The following is a 25,349-nucleotide window of genomic DNA, read 5'->3' on the forward strand; positions in this document are numbered from 1 at the left end:
CAGTCTCCAGCCAGCCCCTCCAGTGGCATTCTGCTCTGTTTGCAGATCTGGGTTCACAGCGCCCACAACGCCAGTGGTTATTTTACCATTTATGGCGATGAGTCCCTGCAGTCAGATCACTTCAACTCTCGATTGAGTTTTGGAGACACGCAGACCGTCTGGGCACGGACAGGCTACCTGGGCTTCCTCAGGAGAACTGAGCTCACGGATGCGAATGGAGGTGAGTGCAGCGCACCAGGCAGAGGCCAGGTTCCCCTGAAAAGGAGGTTTGGCACCACCGAACCGGGAGGGCGTAGGTACCTCCTGTACCCTGCCTGGGCACAGCAGAGCTTCACAGCAGGGAGGGAAGAGGCATCCCCTTCCTGTATCCTCCTGAGAACCAAGAGCCAGATGGGGCTTCGCTAAGCACAGGCTGCATGTTTTCTGTGGTGAAGGGCCCAGAATTTCAGCTACTGATGTGGCTGCTCACCACCACCAGACCATCTGAAACCCACTGGACCAACCAGTGTGGAGGAGTGCATGCTGTCCTCCTAGGACCGTATGTGTACCTGTCCAGGATGGGGAGGCCCTGGAATCCAGCCCTCTCTGCTCTTCCAGACCACGGGGCATGGCCTGGTGTGCAGTCATGGGTGGGCAGCTTTTCCTAGTTAAGTGTCCATGGCGCTTACACCAAGGAGAACACACATGATCATCACTGGGCCAGGTGGCTAGTGAATGTGGCTGTATCCTCTGCACCTTGGACAGGTGAGACCACCAAGGACCCCCTAGTGGGAACTAGGTGTTAAGTACTAACATAACTTGGTGTTTTAGTCACAGCTGATGCGGATGTGATCACCTAGATGACCACTGGCTCCCTGGGGGGATAGACATAGCGAGGGGAGAGAACAGCCCTAGAGGGACTGTGGTGGCTGTGCACAGCCTGCAGGGGACAGGCCTGCCAGGGGCCAGTCTGCTCTAGGAGGGAACCAGACATCCCCAATTCTGGGATCCCCTGTCTTTGCTTCTCTGTCTCACTTAATGAGCAAGGGCAGTTTTAATCAAAAGAAAGAAAAAGGAAAAGAAAGAAGCAAGCCAGATGGCATAGTGGCATAGAGCTGTAATCTTAGTTCTCTAGGAGGTTGAGACAGGAGGATCACAAATGTGAGCTCAACATGAATGACTTAGTGAGACCCTGTCTCAAAATAAGAATAAAATAGAGCTGGGCATATAACTCAGTGCAAAGGCCTTGAGATCTTTCCCCAGGGCTGCAAAATGAAAAGGCAGACATGCAGCATGGTTAGCAGGGCAGTGAGTTCACGTGTGTGGTTCACCCCCAACAGAGCGCCATGATGCCCTCTATGTGGTCGGAGCGCTGGATGAAGCCATGGAGCTGCGGGGGATGCGGTACCACCCCATCGACATCGAGACCTCAGTCATCAGAGCCCATAAAAGTGTCACAGAATGGTGAGCAGGGGCAGGGGCCTTTGGGGAGCTCTGGACTATGGCAATAGAGATGACAGAGGGAAGTTCAGTGAGGTAGACTAGAGCCTCCTCGGGGGTCTCAGGGTTCACCTCTAAGGTTACTAGAGTCAGTGACCAACTGCAGAGGTCAATTTCCTGCACTACTTAAATGAGAAACTCATTGCCATGAAAACATCCTGATAATGCTTTCAGGAAGCAGGCTGTTGCTTGTGTTGTTCATTTATGAAAATGTGGCGGGGGGAGAGTTTCACACACACACACACACACACACACACACACACACACAAGTTCAGAAAGTCTTAGCTGCCTTTGGCATGGGAACTGTAAAAAGTAACAGACCCACTGGGAAAAGGGGAGGAATCTTCTGACCAGACCTTGCCGGACAGGCTGTGCAGCCAGGTGGCTAGAGTTGAACCAAGCCAAGGACAAGCGGTTCCTGCACATGCTCCCTAGCATGTGAGGGTTCAGGTGAGGCCACAGGTCCTTGAGCTCCTCAGGTGTGTGTCACCTTCTCTGGCCTGTTTATTCTGCTGTGTGAGCATATTCAAGGCCCTTCAAGGGAAACAGCAGCTGGCTCCCAGGCATGGGCTCCCCGCAGTTTCTAGTCAGAGAGGCCAGAGGTGGGAACATTGTCAGCCAGTGCTATCTTCAGCGTCTTCATGCTTTGTTCAGGCCTGAGAAGTGACTTCATGCCATTATCGGTAGATATGCTTGTTCATTTAGTGAGAGGCAAATAGAGTACTTGGCAGAGTATGATGAAACCAGTTTCCGTTCTAGCCAGGAAGGGCCAGGGTGCAATGCAGGCCTGACCCTGTGGTAAGCAGCACTGCTGTGATTGGTTCTGAGGTGTCCATCCCTCTTGTCAGCTGGCTGGTTGGCGGCAGCAGCTCAGGGAATCTGCGTGGTGAGACCCCGCACAGGATGCAGGTTGCCTGCTCAAGAGCTGGCCTGCACTGAGCCTCCAGTCACCTCCCAAATAAACTCAGATTTGTATACCTTCGTCCATCCTATGGCTTTGTGGCACACCCAGGTGTGACAGCAGCGTGTGTGTGCTCCACCTGCTGCATCACGTATGCACAGCTGAGCTGACACCTGGTCCTCCAGGTCTGTCAGGTTCAATTGCCATAATGAATTACAGCAGAGATGCCTGAGAGTGGTATGTACACTTTGATACAGCGGACTCATAGTGTGGGCTCATGTGGGACATGTGCAGCATCATTTTAGTGTCACAGATGCCCTATCTGGGAGACTTAAACCCCAGTATATCTTCTTGGAAATAGTTCTTAACAGATCATTCCCTTTTGGATGCAGCAGTGCAGATGCAAACCTCAGGAGAGAACTTCTGAGCCCTTGTATCTTAAAAGTCTTCCCCTTTATCTTAATGTGTATACTGGCCATAGTGTTTAGAAGACCATTTTCGTTCCATTTGACTTACTCTTAGGCTTCCAGAAAATAAGTTTCTTACTCTGCTTTGAACTGGGTGGGACCCAGATCAGGCAGGGGAGAGCAGATGCCCTCACGTGTACCAGTCCTTCAACGGAGGCCCCTAAACCCAGGACCGTTCTTGCATATTCCTTTCTTTACATAGCAGTACCCTGCATACACACACAGACACTCACACACACACTTACACACACACACACATCTCTGGAGCCTTAGCCTATTCACCATGCGGCCCTCTCTGCCCAGGAACCTTCTGGCCAAGTGGATCTTTATACCAGCATCCATGCATTGTAAGATCCTTACCCAGGGAGCTCTGAAAGCCAACTTTGCAAGGGGAATGTGGTTGAAAGTATAAAGCATTGTGTTATGCTTTTGCCAACTGGTTGGACTAAATATTCTGAGGTCCTTCCTGCCAAAAAACAACTGTGCGCCAAATGAAGCGTGCCTGTGTGAATTAGTTCTTACTGTGGACTGTCATCTCCAAATTTAGTATGGTGACAGAATCAGGGCCAGGACTGCACATCCCTACCCTGGTCACACACACTAACCAGGTTCCATACTGGGTCTGAGGACAGGGAAGTAGGTGACATTAAGGGAATGGTGCACGGATTCTAGGAGGGCTAGGAAAGGAGCATCCCCTCCACATGTGCACACCTTCAGCAGTGCCTGGAAGCAGGAGACAGAGGCACAGGGGCGCTTTGGGGGCAGATGTGGGCAGCATGCTGCACCCCAAGACAAAGTCAGCTCTCCAGAAGCAGCGAAGAAGTGGAAGTGGAAGGCGACTCCTCTAGACAGGTGGAAGCAAAGCCATGCTGCAGACACAGCAGTTGGAAAGATCAGGACACTGTGAGGGCCACCATGGGAGAAGACCCATCCTAAAGAGGAGCTACATCTTCACCAGAGAGGCTGTGCCTGAAATAGTTTCTGAGCAACAGCAAGTGGCCCCAGAGACAGGACCCAGCTAGAAGAGGTGGTTGGAAGTGGTCCAGCAGCTCCAAGCTGAGCCCAGCAGAACTTTTTCAAAAAGAAAACATAATCCTGAAATTAAAGACTTTACAAATAACGATAGTTTTTCTTTTCTCTTCCAGCGCTGTGTTCACCTGGACAAATCTGCTGGTGGTTGTGGTAGAGCTCGATGGGTCAGAGCAAGAAGCCTTGGACCTGGTTCCACTGGTGACCAACGTGGTCCTGGAGGAACACTACCTGATTGTAGGTGTCGTAGTTGTGGTGGACATCGGGGTGATTCCCATAAACTCCCGTGGGGAGAAACAGCGGATGCACCTCCGTGACGGGTTTTTGGCAGACCAGCTGGACCCCATCTATGTGGCCTACAACATGTAGTCTCATCTCTGGCTTCCATGGACTTTTTTAGAGATGTAAAGATTTTTCTCAGTGTCCACTGAACCATGCAGATGTGAGGACCGCAGTCGCCAGCACGGAGCCGTTGTGGGGAGGAAGGGAGGAGGCCATCCTGTGGCAGTCACCCTGGCGTGGGGATGAAATGTGACTTGGCCGCTGGAGTGCGCTCAGAAGGACTTGGCCCACTGCCTTCAGTTTGTTGGAAAAGCTCATTTCAAAAACTTTTCTTTCTTCCTTTTTTTTTTTTTTTTTAATTATTGGATAAAAAGTGCTCTCTTCGTAAATGTGGTATTTTGTTAAGCCGAAATAGCAATTAAAAAATATTCTGCCCTCCAGATGGGTTCTTTTAAACAATTTATGTAGTGTGACAAAGAATTGTTTTCTCTGTTTTAATGTGTCATAAAATCTTAATGACATGGATCTGTTACTAATTTAAGCCATTGCTAGATCTCACCCTTCTGGAACATTTATTGAGGTACGAGAAAACCTTCCAGGTAGCACCGTCCCATTAGATTTTAGCAGCTTTCTTTGTCAGAAATGTGCTGAAGAGATAAGGCCGATTTATGGCCTTTGAAATTAGCATAGGATGAGAAGAAATTATAAATAAGGTGTATTTCGGCAATTATCTTGCAAATATCTTTGTACTAAACTAAAAAGATAAAAATAAGTTAACTTCCTCAATATGTAATTATGTACAAAATGTTTAATTTATTTTGATCTCTTTAGAAGTATAAAAGAGAAAAAACATTCAAGAATATTAAAGTCTTGTAATGTTTGCTAATATAAAAAGTGTTGTATTATCTTGCGTGGATAGTATCACAACAAATATATATATATGAAATATAAATTCACTAATGAAAAAAGGAGATTTTAAAGTTTAAATGCAGAACTTGTCACTTGCATGGTGCACCCTCCACCAAACTCACATACACGCTGCCGCTGTGAGCACCGCAGGTCGCCGGTAGCCCTGTCTTGGAGTGTCTTCGGGAACCAGAGGCCAGCACGTGGGCTCACTGCCATCTCAGAGGTGGTGAAGGAACTTTAAGCTCAGTGTGCACTATCTTTTCCTTTGCCCTGGGGATGACTGTGAATGTGCTAAAGCCAGCGTGTGCTGATGACACCGAGGGGGCTGCAGGCTGGCAAAGAGCGCTTGTTTCCTTAGCTGCAAGAATTCTTTGTATCATGTTTTTCAGCCTTATAGTGTCACCTTTTTTGGTCGTTAGTATGACAAAAACTACTACTCTGTGGCTGCTGCCGCCTCCCCCAGGTTGCATCGAGTTTCCCTCTCAGATGGCTGCTGTGTGCGTGGACAGAAAATCCAGACAGTTTTAAGGGAAAACACTCGCATAAGTGACATCCCCTCATCTGAAGACCCAGCTGACTGTGAAGCTCTGGTCTCTGGGGATTCCTAGCTCCGCCCTAAGCGAACCCACCCCCTCCTGAGTTGGGGGTAATAACAGCAAGCAACCCGCCCAGCTGCACCTGTGCCCGAGGTAGACAGGTCCCTGGTCTCTGTCACTGCTGTCGCTGCTCAAACCTTGTAATTTGCAGAGTTCATCTGTGCATTTCCAACTTGAATTGGCCTGTCTGTATCCAACCAAGGAGGGCTTGGCAAATCAGGATGGATTTATTATTTTATAATGGCCCCCAATAGGGTCCTGCAGTGGCTCTCAGTACTAGATATGCATGACTAAGATTGTTGCTGGGCAAAATTTAGATTCTTTTTTTATTGTTATATTCTAGGCAGTGTCTTTGTCTGCCCTTGTTATATGCAGCCAGCAGTAAGCCCTTTGCTAAAAGAGAGTTTTGTTTGACTTCTGAGATCCAAGGCTGATTGTTTTTTTAAAAAAATAAAGTGACACAGTTTTTAAGAATAAAAATAACCTTTTCTGCATATATGGAGCATCCTTCCATCTCCACAAATCATTTAACTTTGAAAATATTGTTTGCTCATTGCCGTGTATGAGTGTTTCTCTACATGCGTCAGATACACATTCCTACAGTTTTTTGCTTCCTAAGGGGGAAAAACTACCACATATAGGGAAAAAAAAGACATTTTCTTACTCTCACACATCTCATGTAAGGAGAAGTAGGTTTAAGGTTTCAGATAGGATCCTGATTTTGAAACGTGCAGCAAACAATGCAGGAAAATGTGTGAGGTCCAGCTGTCAGGAAGCAAAAAAAAAAAAACAAAAACAAAATCAGATGTCGCATCGAACATTTAACTTCCACCATATCAACTTCACATCAAGGAGGGCGAATGCTGCAGGGCAGATGTGAGCGCAGTTAATAGCAAGTCTCCTCTGCATCCTGTCATCTCTGACATAGAGTTTAGGTTCAAAAGAGTTGGTGGGACTGGGATCGAAGTTTGTGCAAGTAACAGGAGACATGTAGGTACCACCAGTTTCAGCAATAAAGAAGGATCGTTCTGTATTAGAAATTGTACTGTAGATAAATCATTCATGAGAATGTAAAAAAAAAAAATGTTTGTCTTGTGACCTTGTGCTTTTGAAGTCAGCCAAAACCATGTAATCGACTTGCACAAAAGGAGGGTACGCAGTGAACATGGCAACACAGACCTAATCAAACAGGAGCAGATTCCTCATGGTGCTTGTTTATTATATATATTTAATCCTGCTTGACACTTTACCCAAGGGAGATGGTCCCTTTTATCAGTTGAATGTTAGCAGCGTTATTTCAGAGTGTGGTGACTGGTTAGAGAAATTCATGTACTCAACCAATCACAGTTTCAAACAAAATTTTTATGTGCAAAGGACAGCAACCTTCTTGTATGTTCAACCACCAGTACGCTTTGTACATCTGTGATAACGCCTGTTTTATATTCAAATGAACAAATAAAAGCTTTTATTTTTGTTGCTCTGAAAATAGCAGTTTTCTTATTGGTACCCCTGAAAAATGTCTGCAAAAGACAGCTTCCACTCCAGGAAAGAGGTAACTCCTGCAGGGAAGTGTATCCAACTCTGTTTATATAATTTGCTGCATAACTTAGTACAAATAATCATACTTTGAATGATGTTTAAATTTTGATGTGGGCATTTATGGCTAAAAATAACTCCTATGGCAACAAATGTTTTGTGAAATGTTTTTTTAATTCTTTTAAATATATCTCGATATATTTGTTCACATTTTGGTGCAAGTGTACAGATTATTGACAACTTTTTGGGACAGATGGTAAACATGCGTCCTGTATGCAAATACCTTCTAGTAGCTGAATCATAGGAGAGCCTTGCATATCGGTGACAGCAGTAGGTGACGTAACCATCCCAAATCACCTGTATTTGTGTGACAGCCTAGAAGATTTATCTTTTCCCCAGGGTCTCATTGCTTTGTCTTTTCGAGAGCAGTGACTAAGCTGACCTTCGGCTTTACACGTGTTGATGCGCACAATCAGAACTTGGAACTTGACTCACGCTGCCAGGAATAGTCTGAGTGCTGTAGTTTGCATTAGAACTTCACTTACCCTCCAAGCAGGTGGCTGGTGTAAGGCCTTCCTGGTTACATGGAGGTCTACAGCATATTGCAAGGAAGTGACATTTTCAGCACTAACAGTGACCAGTCAGATACAAGAAGGGTGACAGCATCACTCCTGCAGAGTTGTCCTTTAGCCTGCACGTGCACGCACACAGTGCACACGTGCATCCACTTAGCGGCACAAGCTGGCACTTTCTAGTGAGCTGTCATGCTCTACCTCCTCCCTGGCCTCTAACACAAGCCTGTGTTCTTCAGACAGGCTCACCTAACGTTTTGCTTGGCTTGTCAGTCATCATTCTGTCCTAGGAATCCTGTGACATTTCAGTGTGCTGAGATTGGGAAGATCTGTCCCCCTGAACAGAAGCAGTAACACTGGTTCTACGAAGTCCCTGGTCCAAAGGAAGCATTTGCTAGCTTCCCTATTGCCTGTGACACTCTGCCCTCACTGGCCATGGAGATCACAGTTCCTGATCCCTACAGGCACATTACACCTTTTGCTTTTCTTGTACCAGGAGTTTAACCCAGAGTCTTCCCATTGAGCTGTATCTCCAATGCTCTTTTTTTTTTTTTTTTTTTTTTTTTTTAATTTTGAAACAGTATATCTATCAGTGCTTACTGGGAAACATTTAGTGCAAGATATACAAATACATAAAGATTCACAAGATTGGCTTACGGTGCTTGCCAACAGAGCCGATGTGGCAGAGTGCAGAAGCATCCAAAGGCCTTGAGTTCCCTGCAGCGTTCCATGTGAGTCTATCAGGAGACTGACAGGGTTGCACTGGAAGCCAGGAGACAGCCCCTGAGGGGCAGGTGAAGACCTGGCCTGCCTTTTTTGTTCCCTTTTATACCATTTAGGATGCAAACCCTTTGATTGCTGTCACATCCAGGAAATCCTCAGTAAATCCCCTGAGCCACACTCAGAACAATGCTGATCCAATTTAGGTGAGTGTTTCTTATTCAGGTTGATGTTATCAGTTAACTGTCACACAGGATCTCACTAAGTTGCCCTAGCTGGGCTCAAACTCCTGGTCTTGTCTCAGCCCCCAAGTGTTGGGATTACAGGTGCGAGCCACCCTGTCCAGCTACTAAGACTTCATCCATATTCCAGGGAGTTGTGGTGGCACACAGTATGACCTCTCCTGTAGTCTCAGCATCTTTCTAGGGTAAGTCTTTCAGCTGATGTCATCATCATCATTTCTCTGAGGCCAGATGTGCCCCCACCCACACGTCTAGTTTAAGCCTAGTGACTGTGCTGTGGTGGGTTGCTTTTGGTTGTGAAGGTTGATTCAGAACAAAATTATAGGCCAAGACCAATCCCTTGATACCTGTGCAGGGGATCTGGATTGGTCGCTGTGCCAGTGTGACCCATTCCTGTGTGATGATGTTGTGTGTCACCAACAGTCGCAGCTCCCCTGGCCTGCATGAGGACTCCGGTGACATCTTCGGTGTATCAAGGGCACAGGGGGCTGTCTGCTGTGTGACAGCGAAGCTGCCTCAGCTCCACTGAGAACTGGATTTCAGACGGAACTGAGTGGAGGGGGAGCAGCAGGCTGTTAGTACCTCAGAATTATGGCTGTGTAAGGACATGGACTTTGAATACCCCATGGCAAATAACTTCTCTTCAGTTGCTGGCTGACCCTCCTCAGACTCGAATCCCAGCTTGGGCTGAGGCTGAGAGGTGGGGGGGCCTGGGCAGTTGGCATGCAGAGGCAGCCTGGGTGTGGAAAACACACTTTGCCTTCCTCTGCACCCTGCGTGAGGGGAATTTGTGACACAACAACCAGGAGCCAGAGCAGCTGTTCATGGTTCAGGAAATGGCAAAGCAGTTAGCATAAATCAAGAAGAGGGAGAAAGAAGGAAAAGACTTAATTTCTCAATTTCTATTTCGTTTATGTATTCAATTACCAAACATCTGAGCTTCACTCCATGGTGGCTGTGGGATGCAGGAGCGGGGAAAGCCCAGGGCTCCGAGCTGGGCCCTGAGGATGCCCTTGATGCCACAGAGGTGCTCCCGTCCACCCTCACCCAGCTCCCGGACATGACATGGAGCTGCTCTCACCAGATAGCATCAGCAGGTTGCTGACTCACCCACTCAAACACATTCCCAACCTTTGATAAAATTCTAAAATGCTCTACATTTAATTACAAGGGCCACAGGGTGGCACTGAGCAGAAATGACGGAAGTTCCCCTGTTAACAGCTGTGGGCCACCAAAGCTTTCCACATCCCTGACCCCCACTCAAACCTGGGCCGACAGTATTGGACGTGTTGGTGATCCAGTGGATTCATGTTCAGAATCCCCGTGCCAGGCTTCTTTTCTCTCAGTTCAGAATTGCCCCGCTTCATTTGGTCCATCATCAGGCACTGCTGCATCTTGCTTGCAAATCCAACATGGAACCAAAAGGTCTTTTCACATTTTTACTTTTATTTACTTATTTTTGCAATACTTTGGATTGAATCCAGGGCCTTCACCCTGAACTATATGCCTAGCACTTTTTTTTTTTTAAAGGCAAAGTCTCTGTGAGGCACCCAGGCTGGGCTCAAGCCTCCTGTCTCAGCCTCCCGGAGTTCTAGGGTTACAGATATGTGCCAACACACCACGCTGCAAGGCTTCTTTTTAACTGACCGGGTCACTGCTCATAGACTGTCCTGCTGTCCCCTGCTTTCCCCATTTCCTGTTCCATAGCCAAAATCCAAGTCCACTGTGCACAATTTATTCTTTCCCTACTCAGATTTTTATTAGGAAAATGCTGTTAGCTCTAGGTCTAGCAGACCCATTTCCACCCACTGTTCAGCCCTGCTGCTGAGGGGCTAGAGAGCTTGTCCTGGGACCCTGTCCTTTGCTGACTGGCATCTGTTATGGCTTCATAAGCCCTTTCATTTCCAAGTTCCCTGATTAAGAGTTCAGGTTCACATCACCTGAATGCTTAGATGAAGAATGCCCTGGGGAACTGGGACTGCGCAGAGGAAGTGGCCCTTTTGTTTCTTGAAGTCAATCCAGAGAGCAAAGGAGAGTCTCTTTGGAAGGTTTGGGGCTTTGTCATGCTGTGTCAGGATGAGTGACATCCGGGTGGAGGCCAAGAGGGTCAGGAACCGTAGGGACAAGCACAGCAGCACCAGGGCCCCTCCTGGCCAACGGCCTTGTCCTTCTCTGAGGGGAGCCAGGGCTGCTGGGCCACAGGAACAGGACAGTGAACCAGGGCTTCCCATTCACTGGGAACAACAGGATTCCCTAAATAGTAGCATTCTTTTTCAACACCAGAATTGCTGTACATTTCTGTTCAAAAGTCTACCAGCAGAGGGAGATTTGCTATTAGTTCCTATCAATTTTTAAAGATAGGTTAAACACCTTGGAAAGAGAAATTCAAAAAGATCATGCGGTCTCTGTAATGCAATTGAGACCTTCATTTGCTGTTTAAAGTTCAAATCCAACATTCACCCATTAGCTTCTTACAAATTCAGTTTATTTACATAAAAGGCTGATTTATGGGGTACATGTCTATAGAAAGTTCGCTTTCCCCATCCAACGTGCGCTCCCTCTGGAGCCTGCATGCTTTCTGTGCTTCCACCTATTCCCGTTACACAAATCCTCCAGCAGTTAAGTGCAGTCAGTCTTCGTTCGGGCAGCCAGGCGGCTCTTACTATTTTTAACCTGGCATGGCAACAAGGTTCAAGGAAGGACAAAGTTGCCTGGCAGTAACAGTCTAATTCTGGAAATAAACATTCTAACTGTACACAATGCATGAAGGTGTCAGGGCCTCAGGCTAGGATTGATGCAATTCAGAAAGGGGGAAACAGAAAAATATCATGTGTTGCTTGGACTGTTAGGAAACACCAAATCATTATTTTATCTTTGGCAAAACTTAATGTTTTGAGTACATAATCCAGTCATACAACCCAAATATGGAAACTACATGAAGTATTCAATGTGAAGTTGAGCTTTATCCCTTTGTCTTTTTCTCTGTCTCTTGGGCCACTTAGCCTATTAACAGTTAAATATCTGAACCAGGACCTCCTGGTTCATCTTTTCAGTGTGTGTGTGTGTGTGTGTGTGTGTGTGTGTGTGTGTGGTGTGTCGCTGGGGAGTAAACCTTATTGAGCTACACCCCTAACATCCTGCTCCTGTTGTGCCTCTTACTTTGAAGGAAATCTCAGCTCTCACAGGACCCCCTCAAGCAGAATACCTTTGAGGCCTGGGAGAGGGGAGAGGATTATAAAATTTTAGATCACTTCAGTGAGAGACGACCTTTAGTTTCCTCCTAGTTTCACTCCTATAAATGTCAGATTAAACACCTGTGACACGTGGCTCGAGGCCCAAAGGAATTCACACTTTTCCAGGAGACCACCTGAGAACCCCATTTCCTCAGCCTATCATTACTGCCAGCTAAGAGGAACAAAGGGAAGCAAAGGTAGATGACTCATTTGGGGGAGGGGGCCTCAGGCCAGATACTAGGGGAAAAAACCCCAAACCTATACAAAGACATCTAGACAGGCTCAGGGCTGGGAGCACACGGAGTCCCCAGGGCTGTGAGGAGTTAAGGTCAGCGCTTTTGGTGTGAGTTGTTTGAAGAGGCAGAGATAAAACAGTGCAAAGATGGCCAAGGCCCGGGGGAGCGGCTGGAGCACTGCCCACACTTTTCATTCACCTGCGTGCCTTTTGTGTTTCTAGGCTCAGCTGGTGCGACGTGCTCAGCGTGATCTGCAGACATTGTGCCTCTGTCCTGGGGTTCATATGTAATTTCTTCATTGTTTTGTTTTGCTTTTGAATTTCAAATGCAATTTTGAAAGTTAAAACAGGAATGCTTCTGCCAAGTGTCTTTTATGTCTCTCCTCCTTCTTTGCTTCCCCCTCCTTCTTCTCCAGTTTTAATCAAGCCAAAATGTTTCATTTAAAGGCCATGACAAAAGTCTTAAATTATCAACACTGGATGTCCACTTGCCATTATTTTGAAACAAAATGCAATTGCATATGCTTTACAAAATGTTATATGACTTTATTAAAATGCAACTCACCACGCTCATTAAAAGTATACAGTCAGTAGGCTGGCCAGATAGCTCAATGGGTTAAAGCACTTGCTTAGACAGGCGCAGGGCCCCACCCTCAGGGTGCAATGGGATGATGACTGAGACTGAGCGTGGTGGCGCAAGCCTGTAATCCCAGAGCTTGGGAGACTGAACACAGGAGATCACTGCAAGTCCGGTCTGTGTAGTGAGACCCTGTAGACCCTGTACTAAATACATTAAAAATAAAAAGTATGCAGTCAAATGGTATTTAATGTATTTGAAGGTATGCAATCGATGACATAGTCTAGAGCTTTTCTGGTAGCTCAGAAAGGAGCTCTGAGCTCTCCAGTCATAGCCACCCTCCCATGTAACAGGTTCACTTATTCTAGAAATTTCATGTAAGTGGAGTCATGTAATGTGTACTCTTCTGTAACTGGCTTCTTTCACTCAGACTTTCCAGAGTGCAATCCATGATATAGCATCTATCAAAATGTCTTTCTCTTTAAAGTTCTAATACTCCACTGTGTAATGCATGTACACTGCACTTGGCTTATGCATGTACCAGCAGATGGGTTTCTGGGAAGTTTCCGCTTCTCTTTTTTCTTTCTAATACCAGGGACTGGATCCAGGGACTTCACAGTAAGCTATATCCCTCTTATTTAACTTTCTTTGAAACAGAGTCCTGCTGAGTTTCTGTGTTGCCCAAACCAGACTTTAACTTGCAAGCCTCCCATCCTAGCCTCCAGAGTGCTGGGAATCCGGGCTCCGCCTCCTGCCACACTGCCACTCTTCCCAGGAATGCGACTGCAAACACCGCGTATGGGTTTTTGTGCGGACACATTCTCATCGCTGGGCTGCATCACGTGGTCTAGCTGTGTTTAACCCCAAGCTGTTTTTGGAAGTGGCTGTACTACTTCACGTTCCTGTCCTATCTGAGATTCCATTTCTCGTGGCCTTCCGGTGCTTACTCTTACCTCTCCTGTGGTTACCACAGTCTCCCATTACCTGCAGTTTCTCTGCCCCTGGTTTTCATTGCCTGCAGTTGGCTGGTAGCATCGGGGCCCTCTGGGTGCACTAATTTTGTCATGGGGCCACTGTCTTCTGCCTCTGTCACCCCCACAGGCCTGCATTGCCTCATGTCATCCAGGGAGGGGCGAGTACGGCATGGGGACATACTTAGAGAGACAGCCTTCACGTGACTTTTATTGTGGCCTGTTGTGACCATTGTTCTATTGGATTATCATTACTGTTGGGAACCTCTCACTGTGCCTAATTTATAATTTAAACCTTATCATGGGGTTTTGTGTGTGTAGGAAAAAACAGAGTATGTATAAAATCAGTACTATCCACCCTCTCAGGCATGGCCGGGAGGCTTGGACCAGGTCTCCTACAGGTAAGAAGGGACAACTGTACCGCAGTCCTTGTGGGTGTGAAGGGACAGCGAGCGTGATTTGCTTATTTATGTTAAAAGCTTTGCGTGAGTTCTCTCTGTTTTCTGCCTGTTTTTTATTCTATCTTATTGTGGTGAGAAAGTTGATACAGTGGGCAGCACAGGACGTGTTAATTTCGGGGACAGTGCTGTATGGCAGGTCAGGGTGACTGCGATGTTCTGCCCTTAGCGAGCCCCGTGCCGTGCCCCTCCCCCAGGCTACTCTGATTCTAATCGATGAGTGCGACAGCTCCAGGCGGAACCCAGTATGTCTTTCAGTGACTGCCTGACTTACCTAGCAACATGCCCTGAAGGCAGCAGACCATGCTATGCCCAAATTCACTGCTTTCCATAAAATTATTTTGAGCCAAAGGCACTTGAAAAACAGCAAACAGCAAGGGCATTCTAATCTTCCTTCTCTTGAAAACCGGAACAAAAACTCCTCGGTGAACAATGCTCTTCCCATAGGAGAAAAGAAAGTCTTGGGAGGGACTTGCAGCCAACAGGATTGTTTTAAGGAAGGAAAAACCTCAGCCAAAGATCTTTTGTTTTTTAAATATCTTTCTTTAGCCTCCCCATACAATTTAGGTCCTTTTTCACACTCGGCCCTTTGGTCAATGAGGTGTAAAAGCATTTAGGTTTCCTCAGGTTTTTGTTGCAGCCCTGTGGGGCTCCCATGTCAGGAAGAACCTGAGTACTTTTCTTCTGATAACATGGCTCCTCTTGGTTCTCAGGCCTCGCCTGAGAGGACAGAGTAACCATTAGCTTTCTTTCACCCTAGGGGTGTGTCCACCTTGTCACTGGTGGTGTCTCCATGGTCCCTCCTGTATGACGTTAAACAGGTGTCTTAAAGGGTGTTTTAAAGGGACCCTATAGAGCCCTCTCTTGGATCATCAAGTTAAATTCCAACTTAGAACCTGAGCCTGCCCTTACAGAGGCTCAAATTCTGGCAACAACAGATCAGTTATTTTCTTTTCAGCTCTTTGGTCCTGTGTGAGGATGCACTTGCTGTGTGCTGTGTCTCCTCCAAGTCGCCGATAGGCTGATAGGGCTGGCACTTGCCAAGACTAAGCTTGTTTTTAGGGTGCTCTGTTCAAGCCTGACCACCTGTGAATGTGGGTGACAAGGCTCAGTGAAGATGTGCTCAGGTTATAAAAGACACGAGTTTGAAGACAGTACAGAACAAGAATTTAAACTAATAAGTTTTAAAAATCGAAATGTTACTGTTTTGCATACAGTAAGATATATCAACATGAATTTCACCTGTTTCACTTTTGAATGTGGCTGCTGGAAAATGCAGCTACATACCTGCCCTCTCCTTATGCTTTCTGGTAACTGCAGTGCTTTCTAGGGTGTGTAATACAGTGCAGTACTTACTTTTTCATAAATTTGCACACCTCAGGACCTCGCCTCTCAAGTGTAGTCTCTAGGCAAGAGAATCGACATCTGTGACAAAGGCACTCACCAGCCCAGCACCCCTTGGTCATAGCAAAGCCTGAGCCTGCACGTAGCTTACAGCAATTCCCTTCAGGCCCTAAACGTTTTTGTTCCTCCAGTCCCTCTGGGTTGAAAATTCCTAACCCAAGGATCACAGTAATTCTGGGCCTTAGGAATATGTGCTGTTACGCAGTGTCTTGTACATGTGTACACGTGCCAGGAAAGGGTCCACTGCTTCCAGCTTCCTGAACTCCTTAGCAGTGCAGACACAGGGGGCGAGATTTAGCAGGGCTTTAATAAGATTGTAAAGTACTGAATTAGAAACCAAAGGCAAAACTAAAGGCAGAATCCCTTACTGCACAGAGGTCGCATCAGCACGAAGACTGCCACTGTGGGGACTGACTGGGGAAGCGCAGTGAGGCAGGGAAAGACAGGTTAGACACCCTGAACTTGATGACGCTGGCTTTCAAGGTTTATGGGGTGATTTTGTATGTGTATATTTCAGCCTAGCATATGAGTGGAAAAAAACAGGCCTTAAAAGTGAAACCTGAAAAAGGGCCAGCCTCATAGCTCAGTGGACTAAAGCACCTGCTGAGTTAGAGCCCAGCGGCCTGGGTTTAATCCCTGCTGTGTGGTGCCAGCCCCACCTCAGGGCAGGCTGAGACAGCCATTGAGACTGGGTGTGGTGGTGTGCACCTGTAATCCCAGCAACTGGGAGGCTGAAAGCAGGGGTATCACTCAGAGTCCAATCTATGTAGTGAGATCCTCTAGACCTTGTCCTAAATATAGAAAAAATAAAAAAATAAATAATAAAAAAAATAAATAAATAAAGTGAGATGTGAGTTGGGAGACTGAGCTCTGTCACTCAGCGCTACAACAGATCTGGGCAAGTTATTAAATCCTTCTAAATTTACCTGTCTATAGCTACGCTGCCTTGAGTAGCCAGAACAGGGCCACTGCTTTTACATCAAGGTCCAGTTTTGTCCTTCCTTAAAACAAGGTGGCTTCCACACAAGCACACTATTTCATGTCTGCGTTTTGTGTTGTTTTGTTAAATATTGGGAAATGGCAAGCTGTTTTATTAGTCTCTCCTAATTCCACCAATTCAATTTGGACTGCCTCTCACCAAAGTGATAGTGTTCTACTTAATTTTTTTAATTGAAAAAGGTGTTTTGAACACAACTCGAACACTTCAGGTGTAGAAACAGAGTTTAATGTCTGACCTCAAGATTTTTCAATTAGAAACAGTAGTTTGTTGCTTAGAAAACTGGATCCAGCAAAACAATGTCTTCCCAAAGCCTCACATGGTCAGAGGGTTTTTCAGAGGTGGCTGAATTTAGAAAGAGATGCTGAGATTAAGGGTGTGTGACCAGTATGGTTTGGCACCACCCCAATCCCAGCAGCCTAGACAGAGAAGAAAGGGGCAGGAAGATGCTGTTAAGGTCAGTTGTTCACTTTGCTTTCTGCTGTCCACTATGAACTGTTCTCCTCTGGAAAGCCACCCTGCCCTGGAGCTGAAACCTCCATAAACCATAAGCTAAACAAACCTTTCCACCTTTAACTTCGGGTGTTGGGTATTTTGTCTCAGCAGAGAGCGCAAAGTAACTGAGACAGACAAAACGAAGGTGAAGAGAACAGCCTACATTACTGTTGGAAACTTCAGAATCCTACAGATATGGGGCTGCAGGATTCATTTCTAAACATTCAACCGCAGTTATGCACATACAACCCGAGCATCAAAAAGGAAGACTGGGTACAAGATGAAGTGAAGGTGGGTTAATGATGAGACTGAAACTTAGTACCGGCAAATGCCTATAAACATGCCAACCAATGAATGAAAATAGCAGAGGCTGTGTCTCAGCGGCTACTCCAGTTAAGAATGTCCTCAGTTGTGAACAGTGCATCCACTTGGCAGGCTGATGCATAGAAAAAAATATGCAACACTCATCCTCTCAGTTTGTTTTCAGGCTGCCTTTCTGAGAATTAGTGAATGTAAATTTAAGTGTTTAAGTGAACAAACTATATTGTAACACTTTGCTTTTGTTTTTGTTTGGTTTCATTTTGTTTTGAGATAGGGCCTTGCTGATTACTTGGGCTGGCCTTAGATTCACGCCTCAGCTTCCTAACTACCTGGGATTACAGGACACACTTACCGAATATTAACACTGAACAGTCACCAACAGATAACCCACAGTATCTGATCAACATTTAGGTGGGTTGAGTTTGAAAAAGGGGACTGGACCAAATTCACAATTTATCAAAGCCAGTTTTTTAAATACATTTATTAACCAATGTTAACACATTAAATGAATCTATATATTGCTAGTCAGAGCAGCTTACAAAATGCCAGAATGCATCATAGAACTGGACAGCCACAATGGGTAATTACAATGCGCATAGTGGCTAAGCTCAACACCTTGATATAGCTTTATGATTGCAGAAAAATTTAATAATGATTCCTAAAACAATCAATTGTAATTTTACCTAAAACTTTTACAAAACCAGGCCACAATCTCTTTTTTTAATTTGTTTTTTTTTTTTTTTTTTTTAAACACACAGTTTTCACGCTGTAGTAACTTGGAAATGTGCAACCGTGTCAACAGAGACAAAAAAGCCAAAGTAACACGAATCTCACTGTCATGCAGCTATTGGTTAAATATTACATACTCTGGAATGATTTTACACCAAAAATATTTCCACAATAACTTGCTTTCATAGGGGTGGATCGAAGTTTTAAAACTTGAAAAACAATCGAAGAAGGTTCCGTGTTCTGGGTTCTGACTCCGTCCGCGGCTCCGCGGCGACCCTGGCATTTGCACAGCAGTGAGGAGGGGCAGCACACCGAGTCGCTGCACACTTAGTAGGTGGGTGTGGGAAATGGGGCTGCCAGGCAGGCCGCACAGAGCGCACCACTGGGCAGCACCTTGTCAATTAACTTGTGTCACCACCATCTGCGACGGCATCGGGCCTGGATGGACGACGTTTCACAGAAGACTGACTTACACTTTCATCTTTAGAGTGACCCTGACAAACCTGGAGAAAACTTTTTAAAAGGCTTTTCTCCTGATTCTTTCACTTCCATTGAGAGTAATTCCTTTAATAAATATCAAAGGTCTAAATAAATATTTACAAATTATTTCTCTAACCTCAAAAAATAAATGATTAAATGGGAATTTGACGTGGTCTAAGGTCAGTCTTTGCCAAAAAATAAACAAAAAAAAACCCAACAACATAAATTGTTAAAGAAAAGTGATTTCAGTTTTCCTGGTTGTGTTTTATATCTCTATGTATAAAGACAGCATTAGTCAACTATCGATCCATTCCTATTGGTAATGCTTCTTAATCCAGACATTCCGCAAATACAGACTTTTTACAAATCACGGCATCTTTAATACAAGAAAATTAACATGCATTATTCTTCCTTCTGTGTACAGTGATGGAGTTCTTTAGTAGGCAATGACCCATTACTACAAACATAACGGCTTCTGTGAAACTTAAGTGCTTTCTTTCCTTTTAGTATTAACTTACATACAAGAAGTGACACCAGGTAATAGGCAGTTGGGATGGTATCTGGGAAGGGGAGGGAAGCATCGGAGAAATTTGTATGCCTCATCTATAATTTCACATATGGATAAAGGTAGTTTTTGGCTTTTTGTTTTATTTTTTGTTTATTTTGTCACAAGCACTCATGTTAGGACAAAGATGAAATGTGCAAACTTTAAAATTTAAATATTCATTTTCTCTAAGATCCAGCTCAGTAAAAGATTACCCCAGTTCCCTGCAATTTTAAACTACAAGATCAAAGCTAATAATTTGTTATAAAAGTTATATATTGAAAAGAAATAATGAAAAACACAATTGGGAAATATTTACGAAAAAATACGCAGGACTAGCCCTGCTGTGTCAACCCTGTTCCCTAAATTCAGTCACATACCCACTGGCATGACCAACAGATAATGCCTTTGAACAGTGAATTAAGCTGAACCAGACCAGCTCAACAAGGTTAAGGAAGAAACGTCACATCAAGGTAGTATGTTTTATTCTGAAAGAGTTCTGTAGTTCTTACATTCAGATCTATTCTAAATGTTTCTTTGTTAAACTCACTTGTATTCACCTGGTTTTTTTTTTTTTTTTAAGATCTGTTGTTTAAAGGTTAAAATCTCTGTAAAACCTAAAAATGTTTTAAAATTTGCTGAAAATGCAACAAATTCTCAATTAAAATTTATTTAAAATAATATCCTCCACTGATGTTACTTTTTACCCCCTGAAAAACTCCAGAGGAGCATTAACAAAAGATTTAAACTACTGTGCAAAATTTCTTCACGAAAAGTGTTTAAAGGCTGGTGCAAAATGGGAAGCAAATTCTAAATAATTTTGGCTTCTTGGAAACAAAAACCACTGTGTCTGAGGCGTACTCGTCGGGCGGGCGACGCGGGGCCGGCTTCATCTTTTCCGGCGGCAGGTGCGCTTGTGCTCCGCGTGCCAGTGCTCCTGCTGGCACTTGATGGAGCAGTAGGACGTGTTCCAGCAACAGTGGTACATGGCCTCCTCCTCACAGTTGTAGCACTGTGGACAGGGAGCAAGGCGCACTTCGTGAGACACGGGCCAACGTATAGGCACTGGTTAACACTGCACACCTTTCATGCTATGCTTTTACAACTCTTTGGGGCTCAAACTAACACCACAGGAACATCTCAAATGGCTGTGTTTTGTGTACTGAGCACCAGAAGGAAAGGACACAGCGGAGATGCCCAGGCTGACAGCACGTGTCTCATGCTGGCCCAGGTCCCCAGCTTCTGGGCATCTCTACGGGGCTGCTCCCACTAATGTGCTCACAATGCCACTAGGATCCCTCAGTGTGCCCACTTCCCAGCAATGTCAGGCCCAAGTGTCTACTGCAGTGAGGCTGGACTGTTTAGATATGGAAGAAAGAAACCAGTGAAGAAGTAAAAACGAAAGTTTCTGGTTGGGTTGGTAAACTAGTGGTCATAATCCTGTTGGAAGAGACATTGAAATCAAGGAAGATGACAGCCTGAGCTGTGGCAACTGACACTTGACAGAGGGCCAGACACAGCTCTCCAGACAGACTCAGCCGTGTGTGCACAGAGATGTGGGCTGAGAGCTGGGGAAGCCCTCGGCGTTGGGCCCAGGGAGAATGGCCTACATTTGGCCTGTGAAAATTCTACCCTCTAATTTTGTTCTGGACAGTGTATTTAATGCGTTGTTTGGGTTAAAACTAATATTTTGAATTCTTTTGTAAACTTGTTATGACAGCAAAGTCAATTACTGTTAGAAAGGTGTAAAGGACATGTTTAATTTTGGGAATAGCTTGGATGAATCAGATGGTTTGGGACTGAATCATGGGCCTGTGCCACAAACTGATCAAATAGATCAAGTTTATTTAACTTCTTAGTTTCTTCATATTTTAACAATCCTTTGTGTCTCCTTCCCGTGTCCTACTATTTGTGTCAGCAGCTCTGCATCCCTCTCTCTGCCGAAAGAGCTCTCTTGCCATGATTCTCCTGTCCAATCCCAACACCCATGGTGGCATCTGGCAACCCTTCTGCTTTCTGTCCCACAACTGTGTTGTGCTTCTTACAAGATCCAATCTGATGAAGGGAAAAGCTTGGGCTCTGGAGTCCAAGCTTTGCTAACTAGGGTTTTAGTCATTCTGTTTAATATTAGTCATAAGCCTGAAATGCTTCATCTAAAAAAAAAAAAAAAAAAAGGACGGGTGTAACAAAATACCAACGCTAGCTATATCACACTGGTAAAGTACTATAGAAAGCAGTATTATAATTATTATAGCCTCTTCTTTTCATTTCCTTTGGTTGTTTTAGAAACTTAAGGGGATGTCTTCTTATACATGTGGTGGCCACATTCCAGCTGTGTGTACATGGAGGTAGAGTACCACAACCACAGCCTTTGGCCCTCTGTGTCTTTTATCTTAAGCATACCTTCATTCCCTATCTGAAATGCTTACTTCACCCTTCACCAGTTGCTGTTCTAACCACCTTATCTCTATATTTATCTAAGCTACATGTTAAATTTGCCTTTGCAACTTGGTATCTTTCTAGTTGGGGGAGGGAAATGAGCCCCGAGCCTGGAGCATGGTAGCAACTGGTGTACCACTGAGCAACACCCTTATCTTTAATTTATTTTCAGACAGGATCTTGCTAGGTTGCCCTGCCTAGCCTCAAACTTGTGATTTTTCTGTTGCAGCCTCCTGAGTAACTGGGATTACAAGCATGTGCTACCATACCTAACCCAAATCTTTATCACAGTTTTTAAAATGTTTTCCTCTTTTATGAAATGCACAAATGTACAGCAGGCTACTAAAATGAAAAGTTAAATTACTGTAAAATGTTTCATGAAAAATCATTAAAATTGGAGCCATGTTGAGCTTTGGGTGTACCCTCACATACAAACACATCACAGAGTGCTGGAAGCTTCCAGATAATACTTTTATTTTATTTATTTATTTTAATATACTTAGTACACAGTCTGCAGGGTTTCACTACACAAACTGGACTCTAGTGATTCTCCCGTTTTCACCCTCCCAAGTGCTGGGATAACAGGCGCACACCACCACACCCAGTCTCAGTTGCCCTCTCAGCATGCCCTGGGTGCGGGGCCTGCACAACACGCCAGGGATCAAACCCAGTCCCTTTAGTCTGCTAGCTATCTGGCTAGCCCCAGATAATACTTTTAGTCAGGTTTAGGGGAGTATAGTTAGGGGAGGATAGTATAGTACAATCAAGGAAGTATTATTACCATAAAAGTTACTGATTTCTTTAAAGAATATAAGGACCGGCCAAATAGCTCAGTAGATTAAAGTGCCTGCAAGCAGGCACAGGGGCTGGGGGTTCAATCCCCAGGCCTGCTGCGCGGGCCCCGCCCCCAGGGTGTGCTGAGACTGGGCATGGTGGCGAGCACCTGTAATCCCAGCTCTTTGGAGGCTGTAAACAGGCAAATCACTAAGAGTCTGATCTTGTAGTGAGACCTTGAACACCCTGTAGACTTTTTCCTAAAAAACAAAAAAAAAAAAAAAAGAATATATAAATTTTAGGTAGAGGAAAATCTAAAATCTTTAAACTATTATTATGATACTTATATTTACAATTTCACAATTTGGATTTTACTTGTTGGAAGTCAACAGGTAAAAGTTGAGGCCAATTTGCCCAAACAAGACATCTGCATAGATAGAGAAGCTGTATCAGTTAACCATACTGAATTACTATCTCACCATTATGAAATAATCCTGAGCAATACTCAGTGATACCGGATTTGTGATTAAAAGATTATAAGATTTTTAGTAAACAATTTAAAATAGCCAAAAATTTCAGAATTGCCCTTATTTTGGGAATAATTTTTACATACCCAATATATATTTCAGCATTGATTTCAATTACACCTTACATTTTCAGATAAAAAAATTCTTTAAAAACCTCAGTGCTCCTTACCCACTGCTTCTTCTTGGTCTGAGATATGAGCTGCTTGTGCTGCGCCGCGAGCTTCTTAATTTCTTCTACAAATTCTTCTTTGCACTTTTCCTTTACTTGCTTACATTTTCTGTCCATCTCACCCTGCATGTTGGCTACAGCTTTATTTACAGCTTGCCTTTTTTCTTCTTCCATTTCAGAACGTAGCTGCAAAGAAAAGAAGTGAACCCACAGTGCTTTACATGGACCATGAACTTACATGAAACTTAGCAATAGTTTTTTGGGTTTTTTTTTTTTTTTACATTTATTTATTGCGTGTGTGTGTGTGTGTGTGTGTGTGTGTGGCTAGCTCAGTCCACCAGGGGGCGGGGCTGGCAGGGCATGTGGTGCTGGGGGAATCAAACCATGGTCCTTGTGCTTTGCCAAGCTTGTTCCAAAAAGGTGCTTTAGACCACTGAGCCATCTCTCCAGCCCCGAAACTTAGCAATAGTTTCTACTGGAATGACAAACCCTTTCCTCATACTTCAATATGATGTACAGAGAATTTTGGCAAAAAAACAAAAAACAAAAACAAAAAAAAATTAAATGAGTATACTACTAGCTGCTATATCCGTAACCCAGAAACACCACTGCCTGTCGGAAGCTGTCATAGCAGCCAGTGCTGTGGGGAAGGAAGGTCCAAGTGTGGCAGTGGTAATGGCCAGGACCAGCTTTACCTTTTCCAGAGCTTCACGGACAACTCTCTCTGTCTCTCGCTTGTGGTCTGACTTCATCCGGTCTTTAAAGTCATTGAAAATTTTGGTGTATTTGTCATGGCACATGCTCTGACAGACCCCATCACTGGTGGTCTGGGTGCTCCGGTGCAGCATTCTAGGGGAAGAGGCACTTAACTTCTTAGTCTGTGTTGATACTGACACCTTCTCAATTGGCTGAGGCATCGTGGGGATTTCCTGGCTAGAACTTACTGCTTCTGTTTCAGGCTCTGGTTCCTAAGGGCAAGAAAAGTGGTTAGGGACAAAACAAAGCAAGATAATTTACTAATTCAGGAACAACTCTATTAGGATCAAATTTCAGTTATATTTGTCTACTTAACAGTCTGCTATTTAAAAATGTAATTAAGATGCTGTCTTGTTTTATATTATATATATATATAATATAAATATATAATATATATAATATATAATATAAATATAATATATATAATATATAATATAAAACAAGACAGCATCTTAATATAAAAATCATTATCCATTTGTAATCATTACTTTGGATTAGATTTAGTAAACATTTCCTATAATCTAAAGTACTTCTTACATGTGTTTAGAATGTACCCCCAATTACAGTTTTAAAACATGCCTGGAGGGGGCCAGGGAGATAGCTCAGTAGAATAAGCGCTTGTCTGACAAGTGCAAGGGCCTGAGTTCAATCCCTGGTTCTGAAAAAAAAAAAAAAAAGCCTGGTTCAAAAAGGCTGACCTTCATTCACCATAGTTGTCTCCAGTTTTTAAGTGCTAACATAACTGATTTATCCGATAAATGCTTTGACTTTAATAATGCTATGACAAAATTTCTGGCACCCAGCAATGTGTCCTTCCTACTTTGCCAACTCCCTCAGTGGCCGCTTCACAAGGACAGAGTTGGAGCTTGTGTCTTATCTAGTGGCAGGATATAATGATAGGAGTCAGAAGTCTAAGAGCAAGCTCAGTGGATGTGACTTGACTGATAGCACCTGAGTGTCCCACGTGTCCACCAGGAGGGACTGTCTGGACCATACTTTGTGAACATTTCCTCTTTCAGTTGCCACTTGGACACTGCAAGGTGGCAACTTACTTCCTTTTTGGGTTCCACACTTTGATTGCGTCGTCCTTTCTTTGCTCTTGGTTCTTGAGTGACCTTTAGCTGTGGACATTGTAAAAGTAATGTCAGATTATTCCAGACTCTACGAGATACCTCTCTGCTGAAAATACTGCTAGTGGACACACAGTTGAGAAGTGCTAAGTCTCTTCCTTTCCATTTGCTCCTTCCATCCACTCAGGTACCATTTATTCAATAACTACGATTCTGAAAACCAAAGGCTTAAGAAAACCCCGGTACCTTCACTGAGGAGCATGCACTAGGTCTTCACACACGCAAGTCAGGTTTAACTTGGCTTATATCTACTTATTTCGCTGGCTTGGGTTTACTTGCGCAGAGTACAAAGGGGGGCTGGTGAGATGGCTCAGTGGTGGGGCTGGTGAGATGGCTCAGTGGTCTAAAGCACCTACTTAGAACAAGCTTAGCAAAGC

General features: G+C 44.5%; 2 protein-coding genes across 6 annotated transcripts in view; one reads left to right on the top strand and one right to left on the bottom strand.

The window, feature by feature from the left end:
- Window positions 1-5,145, top strand: part of Dip2c (disco interacting protein 2 homolog C) — a 213,139-nt gene extending 207,994 nt beyond the window's left edge. For 2 of the 5 annotated variants that reach the window (XM_023701324.1, XM_023701327.1), the window contains 3 exons: window positions 46-220; window positions 1,320-1,443; window positions 3,993-5,145. In XM_023701324.1, coding sequence (XP_023557092.1) covers window positions 46-220; window positions 1,320-1,443; window positions 3,993-4,245 — 552 coding nt within the window. In that variant the 3' untranslated portion in view covers window positions 4,246-5,145. The remainder of the gene's footprint in view (window positions 1-45; window positions 221-1,319; window positions 1,444-3,992) is intronic. The other 3 variants (XM_023701323.1, XM_023701325.1, XM_023701328.1) reach the window with 2 other exon arrangements.
- A 12,728-nt stretch (window positions 5,146-17,873) lies between these two features.
- The window catches only part of LOC101567417 (zinc finger MYND domain-containing protein 11), a 115,777-nt gene continuing 108,301 nt past the window's right edge, over window positions 17,874-25,349 (bottom strand). The window contains exons 13-16 of the mRNA XM_023701333.1: window positions 24,895-24,963; window positions 23,782-24,054; window positions 23,087-23,272; window positions 17,874-20,189 (exon numbers count right to left, since the gene is read on the bottom strand). Of these exons, the coding sequence (XP_023557101.1) occupies window positions 20,067-20,189; window positions 23,087-23,272; window positions 23,782-24,054; window positions 24,895-24,963 (651 nt within the window). The 3' untranslated portion in view covers window positions 17,874-20,066. The remainder of the gene's footprint in view (window positions 20,190-23,086; window positions 23,273-23,781; window positions 24,055-24,894; window positions 24,964-25,349) is intronic.

The sequence above is a fragment of the Octodon degus genome, unplaced genomic scaffold (genome assembly GCF_000260255.1).
Source record: "Octodon degus isolate 3935 unplaced genomic scaffold, OctDeg1.0 scaffold00133, whole genome shotgun sequence".
NCBI classification, from domain to species: Eukaryota; Metazoa; Chordata; class Mammalia; order Rodentia; family Octodontidae; genus Octodon; species Octodon degus.